Below are 15,886 nucleotides of genomic sequence, written 5' to 3'. Positions count from 1 at the left end.
GTGTGTGTGTGTGTGTGTGTGTCTGTGTGTCTGTGTGTGTGTGTGTGCTCCAGTGATGGTGCGATGATGGTGACTCATCGCTGATTTGTGTGTGCCGTATATAAGAGAGAACAGGAGAGGCTGTATATAATGGTACTATTGCCTGCACAGGAATACTGCAGTCTCATATAGCAGCAAATTTTGCTGTACTTTCCTTTGCAAAACCATAATTGGTGAAGTGGATACCACGGAAACAAGTCAAACACATCTCGATGTGATAGAGAAAGAGCCATGTAATGAAAAAAAAAACCAATACATATACTTTCATGTGTAGTATCAACCTTGGGTGTTGTTTTCTTTCCAGTGCAGAATTATTATTTTTTTCCGAGTGCACCTCCAGCAGGGACAAGGACAATCAGTTCAAAGGATGTTTGTGAGCTTCACCATCTGCTTCATTGTCCAAAACAAGGGCATGCTATCTCTTGGATTGTTTTGTAGTCCTTTTTTTGTGGTAGGTAAAGAATGCTGGGACAGATACCCTGTTTAAGAAAAACAGCATTACAGTAATGCGAATAGTTGGGGCAATTGTATACAATTTCATAGATGTTGATTACCGTTACCTGCACAATGTGATGAATAGTTAATATCAGAAGGCTTTTGCTACAAGATACTTGCCAGCAAGTCAAGCTTCTTGGTTCATCACAAAAGAAGCGAGTGCTGAGACCCACTTTGCTTCAGTGCGGCACACAGATCTAAAATTACAGCTTTGCACACATTTCTTGGCTGACCCAAACACTGAGAGGAGCAAAGCAGCACATGATGGATCACTGCAGCACTGGAGTCAAAACTGAAGAGATGAGGAGGAATTTTCACGTGTCTTAAATTGTATTCAGAACCAAGTTGGCATAGACAAAAAGACCTGCAGGAAAAACACATATGAACAATCATGTTCCACATCCATTTATTATCGGAACCGCTTATCCTCATGAGGGTCGCGGGCATGCTGGAACCTATTTCAGCTGTCTTTGGGCCGTAGGAGGGGTACACCCTGAACTGGTCACCAGCCAATTGCATGGCACACATAGACAAACAACAATTCGCATTCACAATCACACCTAGGCACAATTTAGAGCGTTCTATCAACCATGCATGTTTTTGGAATGTAGGAGGAAACCGCAGTACCCAGAGGAAAAACCCACACAGGCACAAGGAGAGCATCCAAACTCCATCTGCATGTCCTCATTGTTTGTGTCCCAACGCAAAATAACACTGGTCAACAAAATTTGACCACAGAGCAGAAAACTTGTGACAAAACATCATCGGCCACATAGCACGATTGCCAAAGTAATTTTTGAATGTTTTTGGAATACAAGAAAAAAAACACACATTTTAGAACATTCATTGGCATTTTTTATGGTGTCTTTTTACTTTCACCTAGTTCTTCACCCATCTAGTTGAAGTTTTTTTAAAAATCTCAACACAAAAATACCAAAGTGTGTTCAATTTTTTTTTTTCATGTTTTCCCAAAAATATTGAAAAATGACTTCGGCAATCATGCTATGTGGCTGATGACATGGCCAAGTTCGTATTGCGCAAGCTTTTATCGGTCTAACTGAAACAACAAAGACAGAAATCTTTCCAAAACTTGATGCACTCGAAACAAAAGTAAAATAACTTTTGAAATCAGCAACAATAATACATGTAGAAACACATAAGGCTCTCGCTGAATAAAATTTGTTGTTGACCATTGTATCGAACGAATGTGCAATGCTGAATGCAAAAGAGCCTTTCCCAATTGACTTGGGCCAAATGCAGGTGAGTGACACCTTGGACTGGTTGTCAGTCTATCACAGCTCACCACAAGGAACAGGAAGCAGTCTCGCCAAAATGATTGGTCTCCTGCTTGAAATGCTCCATTTTAAATTGGTCTGAGGCTAATGAACAGTTGAGAAATCAACCATTGCAAACTGCCCCCTACCACTATAAGGCAATCTATCAAACTCTTACATTTCTGATGTCAGTTCATTTGAGCCAAAAGAAATGAAAAACAAGCCATCTGAAGCAATCAATCAGGGATCTTGGCGAGAGGCTAATAATCGAGACAGACATTCCAAGGCACTACGCTAATAAATGTTACATGAGAGGTTATGAACACCTTGAATTTCGACTCTCCCTCGCTCCCACTGAAAGTTGCGCCCAGGCTGTGAAGTGACGAGGAAGTGAGCTATAGCATGCACTGGCCTGCTAGCTAAAGCTATTAGCTACTGTGTGCAGTGAGTCGAAGCCGACTAAGTATGTGATTGTGTTTACTGTATTTTGTTACTATTTGTTCAATAAAGTGATTGAATGGTCACCAGCGGCTGTGTCCATCCTCCCTCCATTCTAACAAGGATTACAGTTCATTCCAACGAGCAGTGTTTGATTTACCTAGCGATGTCTCCTTTGTAATATAGTGAGTGAAAATGGAGCTTTTTTTCTGGGCAGATGTGATAACCAACTGTACCACCCCAAAAGAAAACACGGTGTGAAATATTTCCGCCCAAAACGCCCAAACAAACCGATCTTAAACATATTTCAGGCATGCTGTTTGAAGCGACTGTGACCAAATGTCTGTTGTGTCCAATGTTGAGCCCCAAAGCCTCGTAGAGAGACATGTCCTGATGCACTTTGATATGCTGTAAGCTCAAGTGAATCATTTTTTTTCTTTGACATGATTTGATAAAATGTGCCATCAAACAAGCTTAGAATTCACTGGTGCATTGTCGCAAGTCGACATGTGGTGCCTCACTTTCATCATCTTTGAGTCATTACCAGCTCATCATTATCCCTCTCGAGCCAACTGTCACACTGAAACATTCCAACTGTTTGGTACCATTTTCTTTTGCAGGTTCCACAAAGCGGCCGCACACCAAAGCCGGGAAGGAGAAATCACAGTGAGAGTGGCATAACAAAGGCACCAAATACAGCAGGGGGGAAACCAAAGATCCCTTCAACTGAGAACACACGAGGTGGGGAGAGATGGATGAGTTTGCGTGTCATTTCCAGATACACTTTGGGAGAAGTTATAGTTATGGAAATGAAGACGCAAACAAGTAGATTGACAGGGAAGACTTTACAAAACATTTGCAGACATGGAACATTTCTTCTCTGTAGCCTTCAAATGGATGTGGATGTTCTTTTTATCCCTAAGGCGCTTCACTTTCATTTGGATGTGCTACTACTTTTGCTTACCACGCCTTGCCAGCTCACAAAAACGGAAAACAAATCCACGTCCCACGATACATAACGATGTCCATGTAAAGGAAGAAGGGAAAGCGTAGAGTTTCAGCTGTTGAGGAAAACACATGATCACGCGAAGAAATGAAAAAGAGCCCTTGATCTGGAGAAAAAGGGAAAACTAAGAAACAAATTGAAACTTAAAACAATAACATGATTTTCAGACAGAATGATCATTATGTTGGTGCAGCACACCTTGGGATCTCTCATCTGAAGCGCCGCCAGGATGTGGCAGCCATTTTTCATTCACATAATTGCCGACAAGAGAGATGGTGGTGTTCCTGAGGTGAGGTCATAACAGTTGCTCGTCTTTACCGTTATTATGGATGTATAAAGACAAAAGTGTCATGGGTTTAATGAAGAGTTCGGATCGTTCAGGCACTTTTACAGTGTCTATCTCTCTATCTGTGTGTGTGTGTGTGTGTGTGTGTGTGTGTGTGTGTGTGTGTGTGTGTAAATGTATAGTTCATTGATTTTAATTGACATATTTCTGCACCCAATTGAGTTATCAGATGTAAATTCCGACCTTAATATCGAATCATCTGCTCTCTGAGGAGAGAATACTGAGAGCCACTTCATATTAACGCACAGTATAAACTTGCTTGCTTTTCATTGGACAATATTGATATTTTATGGCTGGTGTACGCGATTCTGTCACATCAGGAGAGAACAGTGATATTTATAAAGACAAAAGTGTCATGGGTTTAATGAAGAGTTCGGATCGTTCAGGCACTTTTACAGTGTCTATCTCTCTATCTGTGTGTGTGTGTGTGTGTGTGTGTGTGTGTGTGTGTGTGTGTGTGTGTGTGTAAATGTATAGTTCATTGATTTTAATTGACATATTTCTGCACCCAATTGAGTTATCAGATGTAAATTCCGACCTTAATATCGAATCATCTGCTCTCTGAGGAGAGAATACTGAGAGCCACTTCATATTAACGCACAGTATAAACTTGCTTGCTTTTCATTGGACAATATTGATATTTTATGGCTGGTGTACGCGATTCTGTCACATCAGGAGAGAACAGTGATATTTTGACCAACGCTAAGCTCGTTTACACATTGCTTAATGCCAACTCCAGCGCGCGTGTGCTTGCTTGTTATTGTGTGGACGTGACGTGTGTTTGCCACCCACTCGGGAGGCAAAATGGCCTCCTTGACAAGTCTTCATAGTTGCAGGGCAACCGAGGGCGCCTGGTAACAGAATAGAGAGATGAAAACCTGTCGGCAAATGACAACTGCACACGCTCCCTATTTAGTCGGCACTGCAAACGAATGTGCAATCCGTTCCACAGATGCCATGGAAACATTTATAGAGGACAAGGCACAAGATGCTGTCTGCCTCCTGCCTCCCGCGCATGGATATCTATGGTGCAAATATCAAGAATCTTTTTGCGGGTGATCCAGTTTGTCGCTTGTAATTTCTGCTGCTCTCATCCATCCATGAAAGCGGCAATAATGTTTGTACGTAACGTTAACTAAAAGTGCTGAAGCCCTACCACAATCACACCTGCTTTTAGTTACTAATTGTGTCCAAGCACATTCATCCTTCTTTTAGATGAAGCTCAATTTTAATTGGCCCTGTCAGGGAGATATTCAGTATGTTTATTATTGGAATTGTATTTTCCAATGGTGTGAAATTGCACAGAATCATACTGGGAGCTGTTTCTATTTTTTATTATTATTTTATCCCTTTTGTGTAGCTGTGTAAGTAAGCAAAATCTCAGGCAAAAAAAAAAAAATGTAGTACTACATTCATGATTTGTGCCAGTAAACCAACAGCAGTCGAAAACAAAATATCCTAAAATGTGTGTGTTGGGTTCAGGAACCGAGTCTAACATTCGGGACACAATTCAATGATATCATGTGATCAGAAAACCCTTTTGATTTTAACGGATGAGAAGAGCAAGTTGTGACTGGTCAGCGTCTTGAACTTTTTTTCTTTTCACAACGGACTTGAGCTTGGAATTTGCCACGTAATGTCCGAGGGGAGTTGCACACAAGATCAGTCGGAAATATACCTGATTGGTTGTTCATAGAAGTAGACTTTATTTTAAATATGCGACAACAACAAAATGACATGCAAATATCCCTATCTCTACATGATATCATACAAATAATGATGGTGACTTACAAAATATAGAGATATTTAAGACCATATGTACATAGCATTTACATCACTATATCCATTTTGTTAATGTGTGTATTACTACATAAACATTTAATAGGTATTCTTTTTAATTTCCATAAGATGACTATTTGCATTATTTGTTATTACTTCTTCATTGTAAGGGCTATTATCTTTATTCGTACGTGTCTATAAGTTACTCTCGAAAAAACAAAGCATGTTGCAGAAGAGAAAACGGGACCATACCTGACGTTACTGTGCCTGAATGGTCAAGGAGCAGAGGCCACCCAGTGAGCACCCCGTCCTCGGTAAAGCATGGAGAGTTGGCTATGCAGAGCACAAGGTTCAACAGACGATTTGTACAAGGTGCTAACCGGGCTAGCGAGCTGACACTCCATTCCAGCATCATTTGGATTCCACTGAGGGGAAAACCATGACGCCGCTTGGAATCCAGCACGTAGCCTTCACTAGCCCGACACAACTTCCGCATTGTCCACATAGATACATTTAACGCCAAAGCCTTTGTTTAGACTTCTGAACGGCGACCCCACTCCAGTGTCTTATTTACCTGTAAAGCGGTTTGTTCAATCTTCCCAGAACATGGGACACACGCACAGACACTCACACAAGTATTATTTACCTTGACCACATTCATATTAAGCAGTCAAATTAAGCAGTGCTTCTTCTCGCTACTGTTGGCGTCCAACGTTGTAAACATTCCTTCTGTTATCTGTTGTGTAAGAAAACTGAGCTTCCTCTTGTAGTTAGATCATTCTGCGTAGGTGTGCACAAACACTACCCGAGTTGTGTAAGCTCACAGCATGAAAAATAGGCCTAATGTCTCTTTACATCCGCCCCTACGCACACACTATTATCTGTCACTATCTCACACTCAGCTACCCACTCTCTGTTGCTTTTATTGTCTCCTCACCTGTCTCTCTTGAACGTTCACATCCCTACTTATGCCCTCACCATGATTTTTGTCTAAATTTATGAAATGATGCAGTTTTTGCTCTTCCTCCGCTGGCGGGCATGCAGCTGGCCATGAATGGGTCCGTGCAGAGGTCCGTGATGGCCACCCATTCCGGAGGGGCTGTAGCGATGGCGTAGCTCCTCGTTGTTGATGTAGCACAGCTGCACAGGGCGAGGGATCGGTTCACCCATGAAGTAGCCCTCGTTGTCCTCCGATTCAGAGGAAGAGGAGCAGCTGGAGCACCACGCGTCAGCGGCTTCCATGTAGCCATCGCCCCAGCATGGCCCACCCAAACCAACAGGTTGCCAGCCAGCATTTTGTAGGGTGAGATCAGAAGTGGTGCGGGGACACGGCCGGTGGGGTTGTGGTCGGCACCCGCTCGGCTCCGGCCCAAACAGCTCCCGAGCGGCGTGACCAGAAGGGAAACGATCGTAATCTTCCTGGACGCGGCGGTATGGCAGCTCCACCGTTTGAGCAGGTCGGTCGGCCACCAGGTGCAAAGCGTTGTCGGAGCGAGAACGGCGGGAGCGTTTGTGGTGGCGGGTGCTGCGGTGCTGACCTCGATGGTGTTTGCGACGTCTCGGTTGAGGCTGTTGATTCTGGGACGCAAGCTCCGGCCCGTTTATGAGTCGACGGGGCATTCGGTCGCTCATGGGAGCCATTCGCAAGTTGCCACTGCTGCCCATCAACCCAACGCGACCTTTGCTATCAAAACCCAGGGGCTGTGGCCCATCCCAGTACTGCAGTGGGTAGCCAGCTCTGTGTGGTGTGTACATGTTGTTGTTCAAGGGACGAGATGAGGACAGAGACTCCGTGCTATGGAACTGAACTGAGGAGCTGAGCGTTCCCATGTTGCTCTTTTCAGACACATTTACACCTGAATCCTTGCTCAGGTCAGGCATGGAGAACCTGGACAAATTCTCCTGACGCTTGCCGACCCCGTCCAGAGAATTGCCTGTGAAAATTAGAAAGCACATTTCACATTTGCATCCCATTCGCAATTAGAGCAGAATGTACATGCCGCACGCGCAAACTCGTTACCTGTAGCATTGGACACAGTGAGGGAGTCCACGGAGCCATGAGGTGTCTGTTCCAATGGAGTCAGTGGCTCATTGAAGCTCATGGCATTGAAGTGCTTCCTTCTGGTTAGTGGGGGCCTTCCATCTCTCTGGAACCCGTGAAGGCTAATGCTCCTCTTGTCAGAAAATGCTTGGTTCGGGCTTGACATCTCATTGAAACTCATTTGGGTGCGAAGCTTGTTCGGCCTGAACTCATCCTGGCTATGGTGGATCCAGTTATCATTAAAAGAGTGACCCCTTATGGCAGCCATAGGTGTCCTCTTTGCATTGCCTTGTTCTTTCCCCCAGGAATCGGGCCTCTTTCCGGGGTTGACGGGACTCTGGGCTGGCGGGTGAACATTTGAGTTGGGATTATAGCCCTGCCTGGCGTTACACTGACCTAAAAAATGAACAGATGTTGGGGTGGGAGATGAGTCTTGCTGGGGGCCCTCAAAGGCAGCGGGGACATAAGGGTCATCCCGGCTCATCCACACCTGGTTAAGGCTTGGAGCGCGACTTGGAGTGCGGCTCGGAGTGCGACTGGGAGTGCGGGTGGGTGTCCTGCTCGGGGTCTGGCTGGCTGACACACTCAGACGGTCCATCTGAACAGTCAGTGGATCAATTTCAGCAGACAGACGGTCAGGCATCGGGGGAGGAGCTGAATGGCGAGCCTCGACATTCCTTCGCTCCTGCTCGGCATTCCCGCGCTCCTTTTGACCAATCTTGGTGCTGTGGCGAGATTCACGAGATCGGGCGCTCTGGAAAGCGGAGTCTGATGAATCGGACTCATCCGGATCCTGATTCAAACAACAAAACAGTTGGCATAAATCCGACGCACCAGAGCAGTGTTCCCTAAATGTGTATGCCGTGAGAGATAATCTACAGTCTAAAGGTTGGGAACCACTGCACTAGTTTGAATTATTCTCACTTAAATAAATGACTGTTATTACCTGTCCAGCACTGCAGGACCGTGAGCAGAAGATCTGTCCCTGCTTAGGCAAGAAAGGACGGCCGAGCAGAGAACGCTTGCAATGAGCACAACAAAAACATTCTTCGGTTGCGTGCCAGTGCTGCCCATCGTATGTCATCTGGCCTTGGTCAATGCCTTGAAGTAACAACACACAGAAGTTGAGTTTAATTATCTTTTGAATGAAAGTTATGCTGATGGCACGGATTGATATAGATGATAATTGTCATGATTCTGTTTGTGACCAACAGGTGGCACTGTAGGGCTCTCCCTGCAGCTGCACACCTGTTGGTCGTTATGTAATTATTGCTTTAAAAGGACTCCCGGCACGACCACTCGGTGTCGGGTCATTGTTAGTTTCTTTGTTGCTGTCATGTATGTTTGTCATGTTTAGGTCATGTTTTTGGGCATGTTTCTGTTATTGATATTATTTTGCTTAAGTCACGGTTTTTGTTTGCTACTTTGGATTCGTTTCGTTCTTAGGACTTTGTTTTGGATTTAGTTTTCTGTGTTTTATCAATACACTTCTTCAAGTTCACCCTGCTCTTCCCTCCTGCCTGCTTTTTGGGGTCCACCACCACCTCGCACCGTGACAATAATCAAGGCACTATTCAGATGAATCTGATGGTGGTTTTTTTGTTCTTTTTCGTTTTACTCTTTCCAAGGAAATCACGTTATCTCTCAGCGACAAATACATGTCTCCAGCCTTGCTGCTGATCTCAATCAAGCAAGTCCTGCTTATTCACAGATCCCATCTGGATACAAGATGGGCTCACACTTAATAGGCATCTATGTCTCGTTGCGCTGGCTCCGCCTCACCACAGCTGTGGCAGAGCAGGCCAGTGCTTACAATACTCTCTCTTCAATGCCTTTGAGAGGTTTTCTCTGGTGTGAGTGTACGAAATAAATGATCATGTCTTGCGACAAGGTCACGTCATTTCAATCAAACGAATCATGCATTGTTTTATGTTGCGAGGGAAGAAATTTCATCTGTGCTGCATACAGCACATTTGACAATAAAGTTGTATCCTATCCTATCCACTCCAATCCAATCCAATTGCTTACCTATATGTTCTCCACATGCATCACAGTACTCTGCAAAGAGGGACTCGAAGCAGTTGCAGCAGTGTGGCCGTCCATCCTTCATGATGTAGCGCTGGCCACCGAGGGTGGTCTCGCACTCGTAGCAGCAGAAGTGCTTCATGTGCCAGTGTCTGCCCTCCGCCTCTGTGCACTCATCAGCAAAGATGATCTGCATAGAAAAAAACATTCATTTCATTTCAAAGGTCATTTGGAACCCAAGAGAAACATTTTTTTCCCACTCCAATTGAGGTGGAATACATTTTTTCAGCCATGACATCTGACCGCTGAATTTCATAATATTTTTTCCATTAAATTCATCCGTCCATTTTCTGTACCACCAGAGTCAGCCCATATGCATGATACCACATTTCACGTCATCTCCACTGAAGCCAATCACAAACACATACATTCTATACTCAGCTCTGCTTGTGCTTGAAAGTGATCTTAAAATATGATAATTAGGTGAAACAGTCCAAGAGAGATGTTGCCATTGAGCTGATCGGTGATACTGTATTTGGTTTTCTTGGTGTTCGCTGACCATAGTCGGATGTTGCTTGCGTAGCTGCCGACTAGGAAGTAACAGGTAGGCTTCTCGCTCAGTTAGCGGCATATTCTCCCGTTGGCACACATCAGATTTGGATGAGACCTCTTTTGGGGGAGAGATGGTGTGGTCCAATATCCTCTGTGACTGGTCTGCTATTATGATACCAAAAGGATGATTTGTATTCATTTTTCCTAAGTCAGCGGTATAGACAGTCAACTATGTTTATATCTGGGCACTTTTATTTTGACATGCAGCACCGGATTTGGATGGGACCTCTTTTGGTGAAGAACTATGGTGATCTAATGATATCCAAGACTGGTCAATTGGATTATTTTGAATATATTGTTTTAAATAATGTGTACTTGCAATCATATATGTTTATTTCAAATAAACATGATTTTTAATGCATCTCAAGATTCAAATTAACTATTCTGCATTCTCTCAGGAGTAGACTGGTGGCATTATCACAGAGAGATTATTTAATATAATTATTTCTGACAAGAAGCATCGATGTTCAGGTCAGGCTCGTGCTATGCTTTTATTCTGAAGGTATCTTTCGCTGGTCATCGGTGATTTATTACCGTAATACAGTATGAAAGAAATTAGGGGCAACTGGCTTGACTTTGACTTTTTGAGGCTGGCTTGACCGCCGTGATTTCCGGATCGCGGGGTTTTCATGAGACATGAATTCCACAGAGATCCATTTTGAAAATATAGCACACAATTAACTTGCCTTCTGAATATGGAAGTCATCGACAGTGACATGTGCGTGTCTCATCCACAGTCTACTTTGAAGGAGTGTGTTGTTTTTGCATTTACTTTTTCATAAATCCAATACAAGCATTTTAATCAGAATATACCCTGCTCAGTGCGGAAAGCTTAGGAGATGGTGCAAATCAAGAGTTGACCAGGTTGCCAGGCAACGCGCTGCACATGTGGCGCATCAAATAGGCGACCAGGCATTCCGTCCTCGCGCCCAGGTATTAGATACCCATTGAAAAGGTTTACCAAGGGCACACTTTGTGTTGCTGTGTGTGAAAAGGCCTACGGTGATCAGGTCTGCTGATTGTTGGCCGCAATCAAGTCGGTCGACAGGATCTTGAGGAGAGCAGTAACAATGAAGTGAACTGTGCAATCAATGTGTCGCGTCACTTTGGAGGGTTAGGATAAAGGGTTATATTTAAGTTTGAAAGGCTTTAATTGTAGGACACTCAATAGCTCTTTATTTTATTCACACACCATAATACCCACCATTATAGTCATTTTATACTTATGTGAACATGTTGGACAAGTCTGTTTTTGAAGAAAATAGTTTTTCTTGGAATTTACTAGTTTTGTGAATAAACCAACCATGATCTCCCCCAATTAAAAAATCATTAGCTTGAACCTGGAACAAGGAATCATGATATTAGATAGAACTAATTTGACTGAATTCACAAAAAAATATCCTCTGTCAATGGAACTCCACATATAAACAAAGAAGCATTCGCACTCTGATTCACACCTGTTCATTTAGATCAGGGGTGTCGATAATCTGGCTCTCGGGGGTCACTACTGTAACCCACATAAAGAAAGATTTAGACTTAAGAGACAAGTAAAAACAACGCGCTTGCTTTGTTGTACTAATTAACACTGTGTCCAGAAATGTCAGTAGTTGATATTTTCAAGATTTTCTAACTTTAACCATTACGGTTTCAGGTGACAAAAATACAATTTGTGTTTTTTACAGTGTGTGGACAAGACGCATACTCCACACAGAAAGGCTGGTACCAAGATTCCAAACCGCAACCTTAAAATTGTGAGGCCAATGTGCTAACCATTCATCCTACCCTCTTTATAAAAGTAGTCTCATTATTATTACAAGACTTTAATTAGTGAAAAGTGGTACAACCAATTTGTCATCGTGACTTGCTTGCTTGGCTCACATACGGTGCATCAAAGTGCAAGCAGATTTTCTGAGACATGGCAAGAACACTGAGCCATCTTTTCACACCAGACTAATTCCAACCAGTTTCAAATATCGGAGCTTGCGAGCATTGAGCCTTTCTCAACAGTGAAGGGCAGCAGGCCCAGAGAGGCGCACCTCATCACAGGCACAGCAGCGGGGCTTCAGTCTCTCGGCGTGGTGCCGGCCACAGTAGAGCTTGCCATCCTGGTAGAAGTAGATGAGATCCACCAGCATTTCCTCGCACATGCAGCACACGAAGCAATTTGGGTGCCACCATTTTCCGTGACCCGCCCTGGCGGCAAACACCACGATGTCGCCTCCCTGTATTTGACCACCACACTGGGAGGGAGCATAGAGGAAAGCAAATTTCATTGAAAAAAAGCAAGGAGGAACTAAGAATCTAATGCTTGACAAGAGTTTATGCTCTTTATTACTCTCATTAGGGATGGGCGAATAAATAGTCTTTAATCACGGCGCAACTCCTCTCAGCTCTTCAGCATCAATATTAGTTTTTCCTTGCAGGAAGATGATAAAGAATATATGACAGTAAGTACCCTAATATTGGCTGTTCACGTGTGTTATAAAAGTTTGTTTGTCCCTCTGAAGTGATGCTATTGAGTGTTAACATAACCAAGGGTGACTGAAAAGCAAAGCTCACTTGGATGAGGTTGTATTGACTACACAAGGTGTCATTCTCTTTTTTGTCTCCTGTTTAGTTTGCCAGTGATATTCAACCGGGAGCCTGAATAAACATATTGAAGCCCGTTTTTTTTTCATGAATTGTTCTCTCATTGCCAAAATGCTGCTTATTATGACGAGAGTTCAGTTCATTGTTACCACACGCTTAAATCTGCATTTGCAAGTTTGAACAAAAAATTAGCCAAACGACGGCTCAATATTGAACAACTTGAAAACTGAGTCACTTGTATCTTAAGGCGCAGTTGTACACTCTTCCTTAAACATATACTGTAGCTGGGACGACATCCTCGTTATATGAAGCCTTTTCTTTTCTTCCTACCTTATCACAGATGGCCCCATTAATGGTTAAGGGGAAAGGACGGACGTTGCCTCTGCCCAGGTTGTCCTTCTTGCGTTGGTTGCTGAACAGCTTCAGTTCCCGTTTCTCTTCCTCATCCAAGGAGTTGCAATAACGCACCTGGACAACACAGTTTATCACCAGTCCCAAATATGCGGCTCCCACATGCGTATCGAAGCCGGATAGACTAAACAATATCATGTCAATCTCGTCAAACAGCACAAAGATTTTTCTTGTTCGGCTTGCAAATGCTTTACCTCATTGTCGTGTGGTGGTAACTGATGTAGCAGTTGTTTGATGCGGTATTTCTCCCCAGGGCTGTTAATGTAAGGGACCTTCTCTTCGGGTAAGGAGTTGTAATACTGATGCACCTGTTACAGACAAAAAACATCCATCCATTTTCTAATCAGGTTATCCTCACGAGGGTCGCGGGCGTGCTGGAGCCTATCCCAGCTGTCTTCAGGCAGTAGGCACGGTACACCCTGAACTGGTTGCCAGCCAATCGCAGGGCGCACTTAGATGAACAACCATCCGCACTCACACTCACACCTCGGTACAATTTAGAACGTTCCATTGACCTGCCATGCATGTTTTTGGAATGTGGGAGGAAACCGGAGTCCTCGGAGTAAACCCATCCAGGCAGTGGGATGATTTTCAAAATATAATACAGCGATTCAATGGAAACTGTATTGCAAAACTAGAAATGACTCTGATTTGATTTGCATTACTAATGGTCAGTTGAAAAATTGATCAACAAATTGAGTCGATCATCCGTTTGGCTGGTTTGGAAATCACTTCATTGCTACACATGTAAGACTGCCGATTTCTCTTGCTGGATGAGGGATGCTTCAGCCTTTACCCACATTCTATCATAATGGCTGACAGGCAATGTGACTGACTGGATGCACAACTTGCTTTCATATTTTTTTATGATGCCCCCCACAGTTAAAGAAAACCTGTTTGTCGGATGTCACAACTGATGAAAGCAACACGTACGGTTTCGTCTTCCTCTGCCATCGATGAAATGAGCTTGGTCATGCATACAATTAAAAGGAACTTAACTGCAAATGAGCCCATTGTGGCACCCAAACGCATTAACACACATTTCAATTAAATTCATCCATACGCCCATTGATGTAAATGACTTCCATTCCTTTGGGTTTCATTTTGAAAGGCAAGTTTTGAATCCCACTGAAAGCAGGAATCAGCAATTCATTTCTGGAATGATATATTTCTGTCATATTTCCAGACAAATTGCACAGTTGCTTCTGGAGGAAATTGCTTTTTCGGTCGAGTGATCCAGGCGACATTTGTTCACTGCATCACAGACTCTTCAAACACTGGAATCAGTCAATCAGTATGGGGTTGCTTTTAAACATTTGGTCATGCTTGTCACTCTGTCGGAATGTGAACTGAATTCCGACACAGTGTCGGCCTTAATGTTGCCTCAGAAAAAATGTCTTAACAATTATTCTTCCAGGAAAAGCCTGCCGGATTAGTTGCGGTGATTTGTTTGACCCCTCCCGACCCCAATCACCCTAACCAAGTGCAAGCCAAAGACTCCTAACACACCGTGAAGGGAATCAGTGAATTAACCATCTTAGTGTTATTGGGAAAATGCCACTGATCACCCAAATAATGAAATTCCTCTTCCTGATTTAGTTCAATTCGTTGCAGTCTGGCTCCAGCACAGAAACAACATTAGCTAATGGAGCGTGCAAGAGTGGCGGCACTGCGGTGTCAACTATGAGACGAAAATCTCTTGTGAGTTGAAGATGAAGAAGGAGAAAATTGGGCATGTACCTGCTCCGGACTGAGGCCGGGTGGAACCCAGACGTATTCCTCCAGAGCGCATCCGGAGTCATCATCAGAGGTGGAGTTCCTCTGGAAGTCGTACATCAGCTTGGTGATGGTCTTCTCCATCTCCAGAGACATGGCTGTCACAACATGCTCGGTTGCACGCGTTGCTTCAGGGGAGGCTGGTACACCTGCTACTGACCCGCCCACAAAAAGGGAGCCAAAAATATGAAAACAAGAGTGATGAGGATATGGCAGCGCTTGAGTGTTTATCTTCTCCGTTTACAAGGTACCATGTGGACCGCACAGATTTAGTGGCAAACATTAAATGCACCAAAATGTTTGTGGAGCGAGCCAAGTTGCGCTGCCAATTCTACAGATGCCCACTAACACGGAGGAGCCTTTTGCATTTTTGATATTTAACGAATAGATGGAGATTGCCCGCACCGATGCGGGCTGGCAAACAAAGAGAGAAGATGGCGCTGGCAAGACATTTTATGTGATGAGACCTTTAAATAAAATGAGATGCAATATGATGTAATATTATAAAAAGATAGATAGATAGATAGATAGATAGATAGATAGATAGATAGATAGATAGATAGATAGACGTTAAGTATATCGATTGTACAAAGATTATATCAATATACATCCATGTACATACATGCGTCCGTCCATCCAATTTTTGGAATCTTGGTCATTTTAAATGATTTGAATCGGTTGGGAAATGTGGACGGAGAGCACTGAAAAAGTGGTGAGAGTAATAATGATTAAGAATATTGTTCTAAGATAACATACAATTTAGAATACATTTTTAACCAAAACAACACAACTTGACCTCAGCCAATGAGGTAATGTTCTTTGGTTGTGTGTTTGTACATTAGCAGGATTCAGTGGCGGACCCTGAGGGCCAGCAAGGCCTTCTCTGCTGGCCTAAACATTCTCAGAAAAGTAAATTTACTTTTATGTATTTTATGTTATTTTATAATTTATGTTATTTTATTTTCATAAATATGTAAACAAAATTATTCTCTGTATTCTTTACGTCATATTATTTCCACTGAGTTGAGTGGCTTTCAATGTTATTTAAAATAACA

General features: G+C 43.3%; 1 protein-coding gene across 4 annotated transcripts in view; it reads right to left on the bottom strand.

Moving 5' to 3' along the window:
• Positions 1-5,280: 5,280 nt before the first annotated feature.
• LOC109528718 (prickle-like protein 2) overlaps positions 5,281-15,886 on the bottom strand; it is a 38,010-nt gene continuing 27,404 nt past the window's right edge. For 2 of the 4 annotated variants that reach the window (XM_019891654.1, XM_019891652.1), the window contains 8 exons: positions 14,796-14,986; positions 13,250-13,363; positions 12,975-13,112; positions 12,092-12,295; positions 9,447-9,633; positions 8,365-8,519; positions 7,398-8,211; positions 5,281-7,311 (listed from right to left, as the gene is read on the bottom strand). In XM_019891654.1, the coding sequence (XP_019747213.1) occupies positions 6,374-7,311; positions 7,398-8,211; positions 8,365-8,519; positions 9,447-9,633; positions 12,092-12,295; positions 12,975-13,112; positions 13,250-13,363; positions 14,796-14,927 (2,682 nt within the window). In that variant the 5' untranslated portion in view covers positions 14,928-14,986 and the 3' untranslated portion in view covers positions 5,281-6,373. The remainder of the gene's footprint in view (positions 7,312-7,397; positions 8,212-8,364; positions 8,520-9,446; positions 9,634-12,091; positions 12,296-12,974; positions 13,113-13,249; positions 13,364-14,795; positions 14,987-15,886) is intronic. The other 2 variants (XM_019891653.1, XM_019891651.1) reach the window with 1 other exon arrangement.

Source organism: Hippocampus comes, unplaced genomic scaffold (assembly GCF_001891065.2).
Source record: "Hippocampus comes isolate QL1 unplaced genomic scaffold, H_comes_QL1_v1.1 scaffold174, whole genome shotgun sequence".
NCBI classification, from domain to species: domain Eukaryota; kingdom Metazoa; phylum Chordata; class Actinopteri; order Syngnathiformes; family Syngnathidae; genus Hippocampus; species Hippocampus comes.
This window is presented reverse-complemented; position numbering and strand designations above follow the sequence as displayed.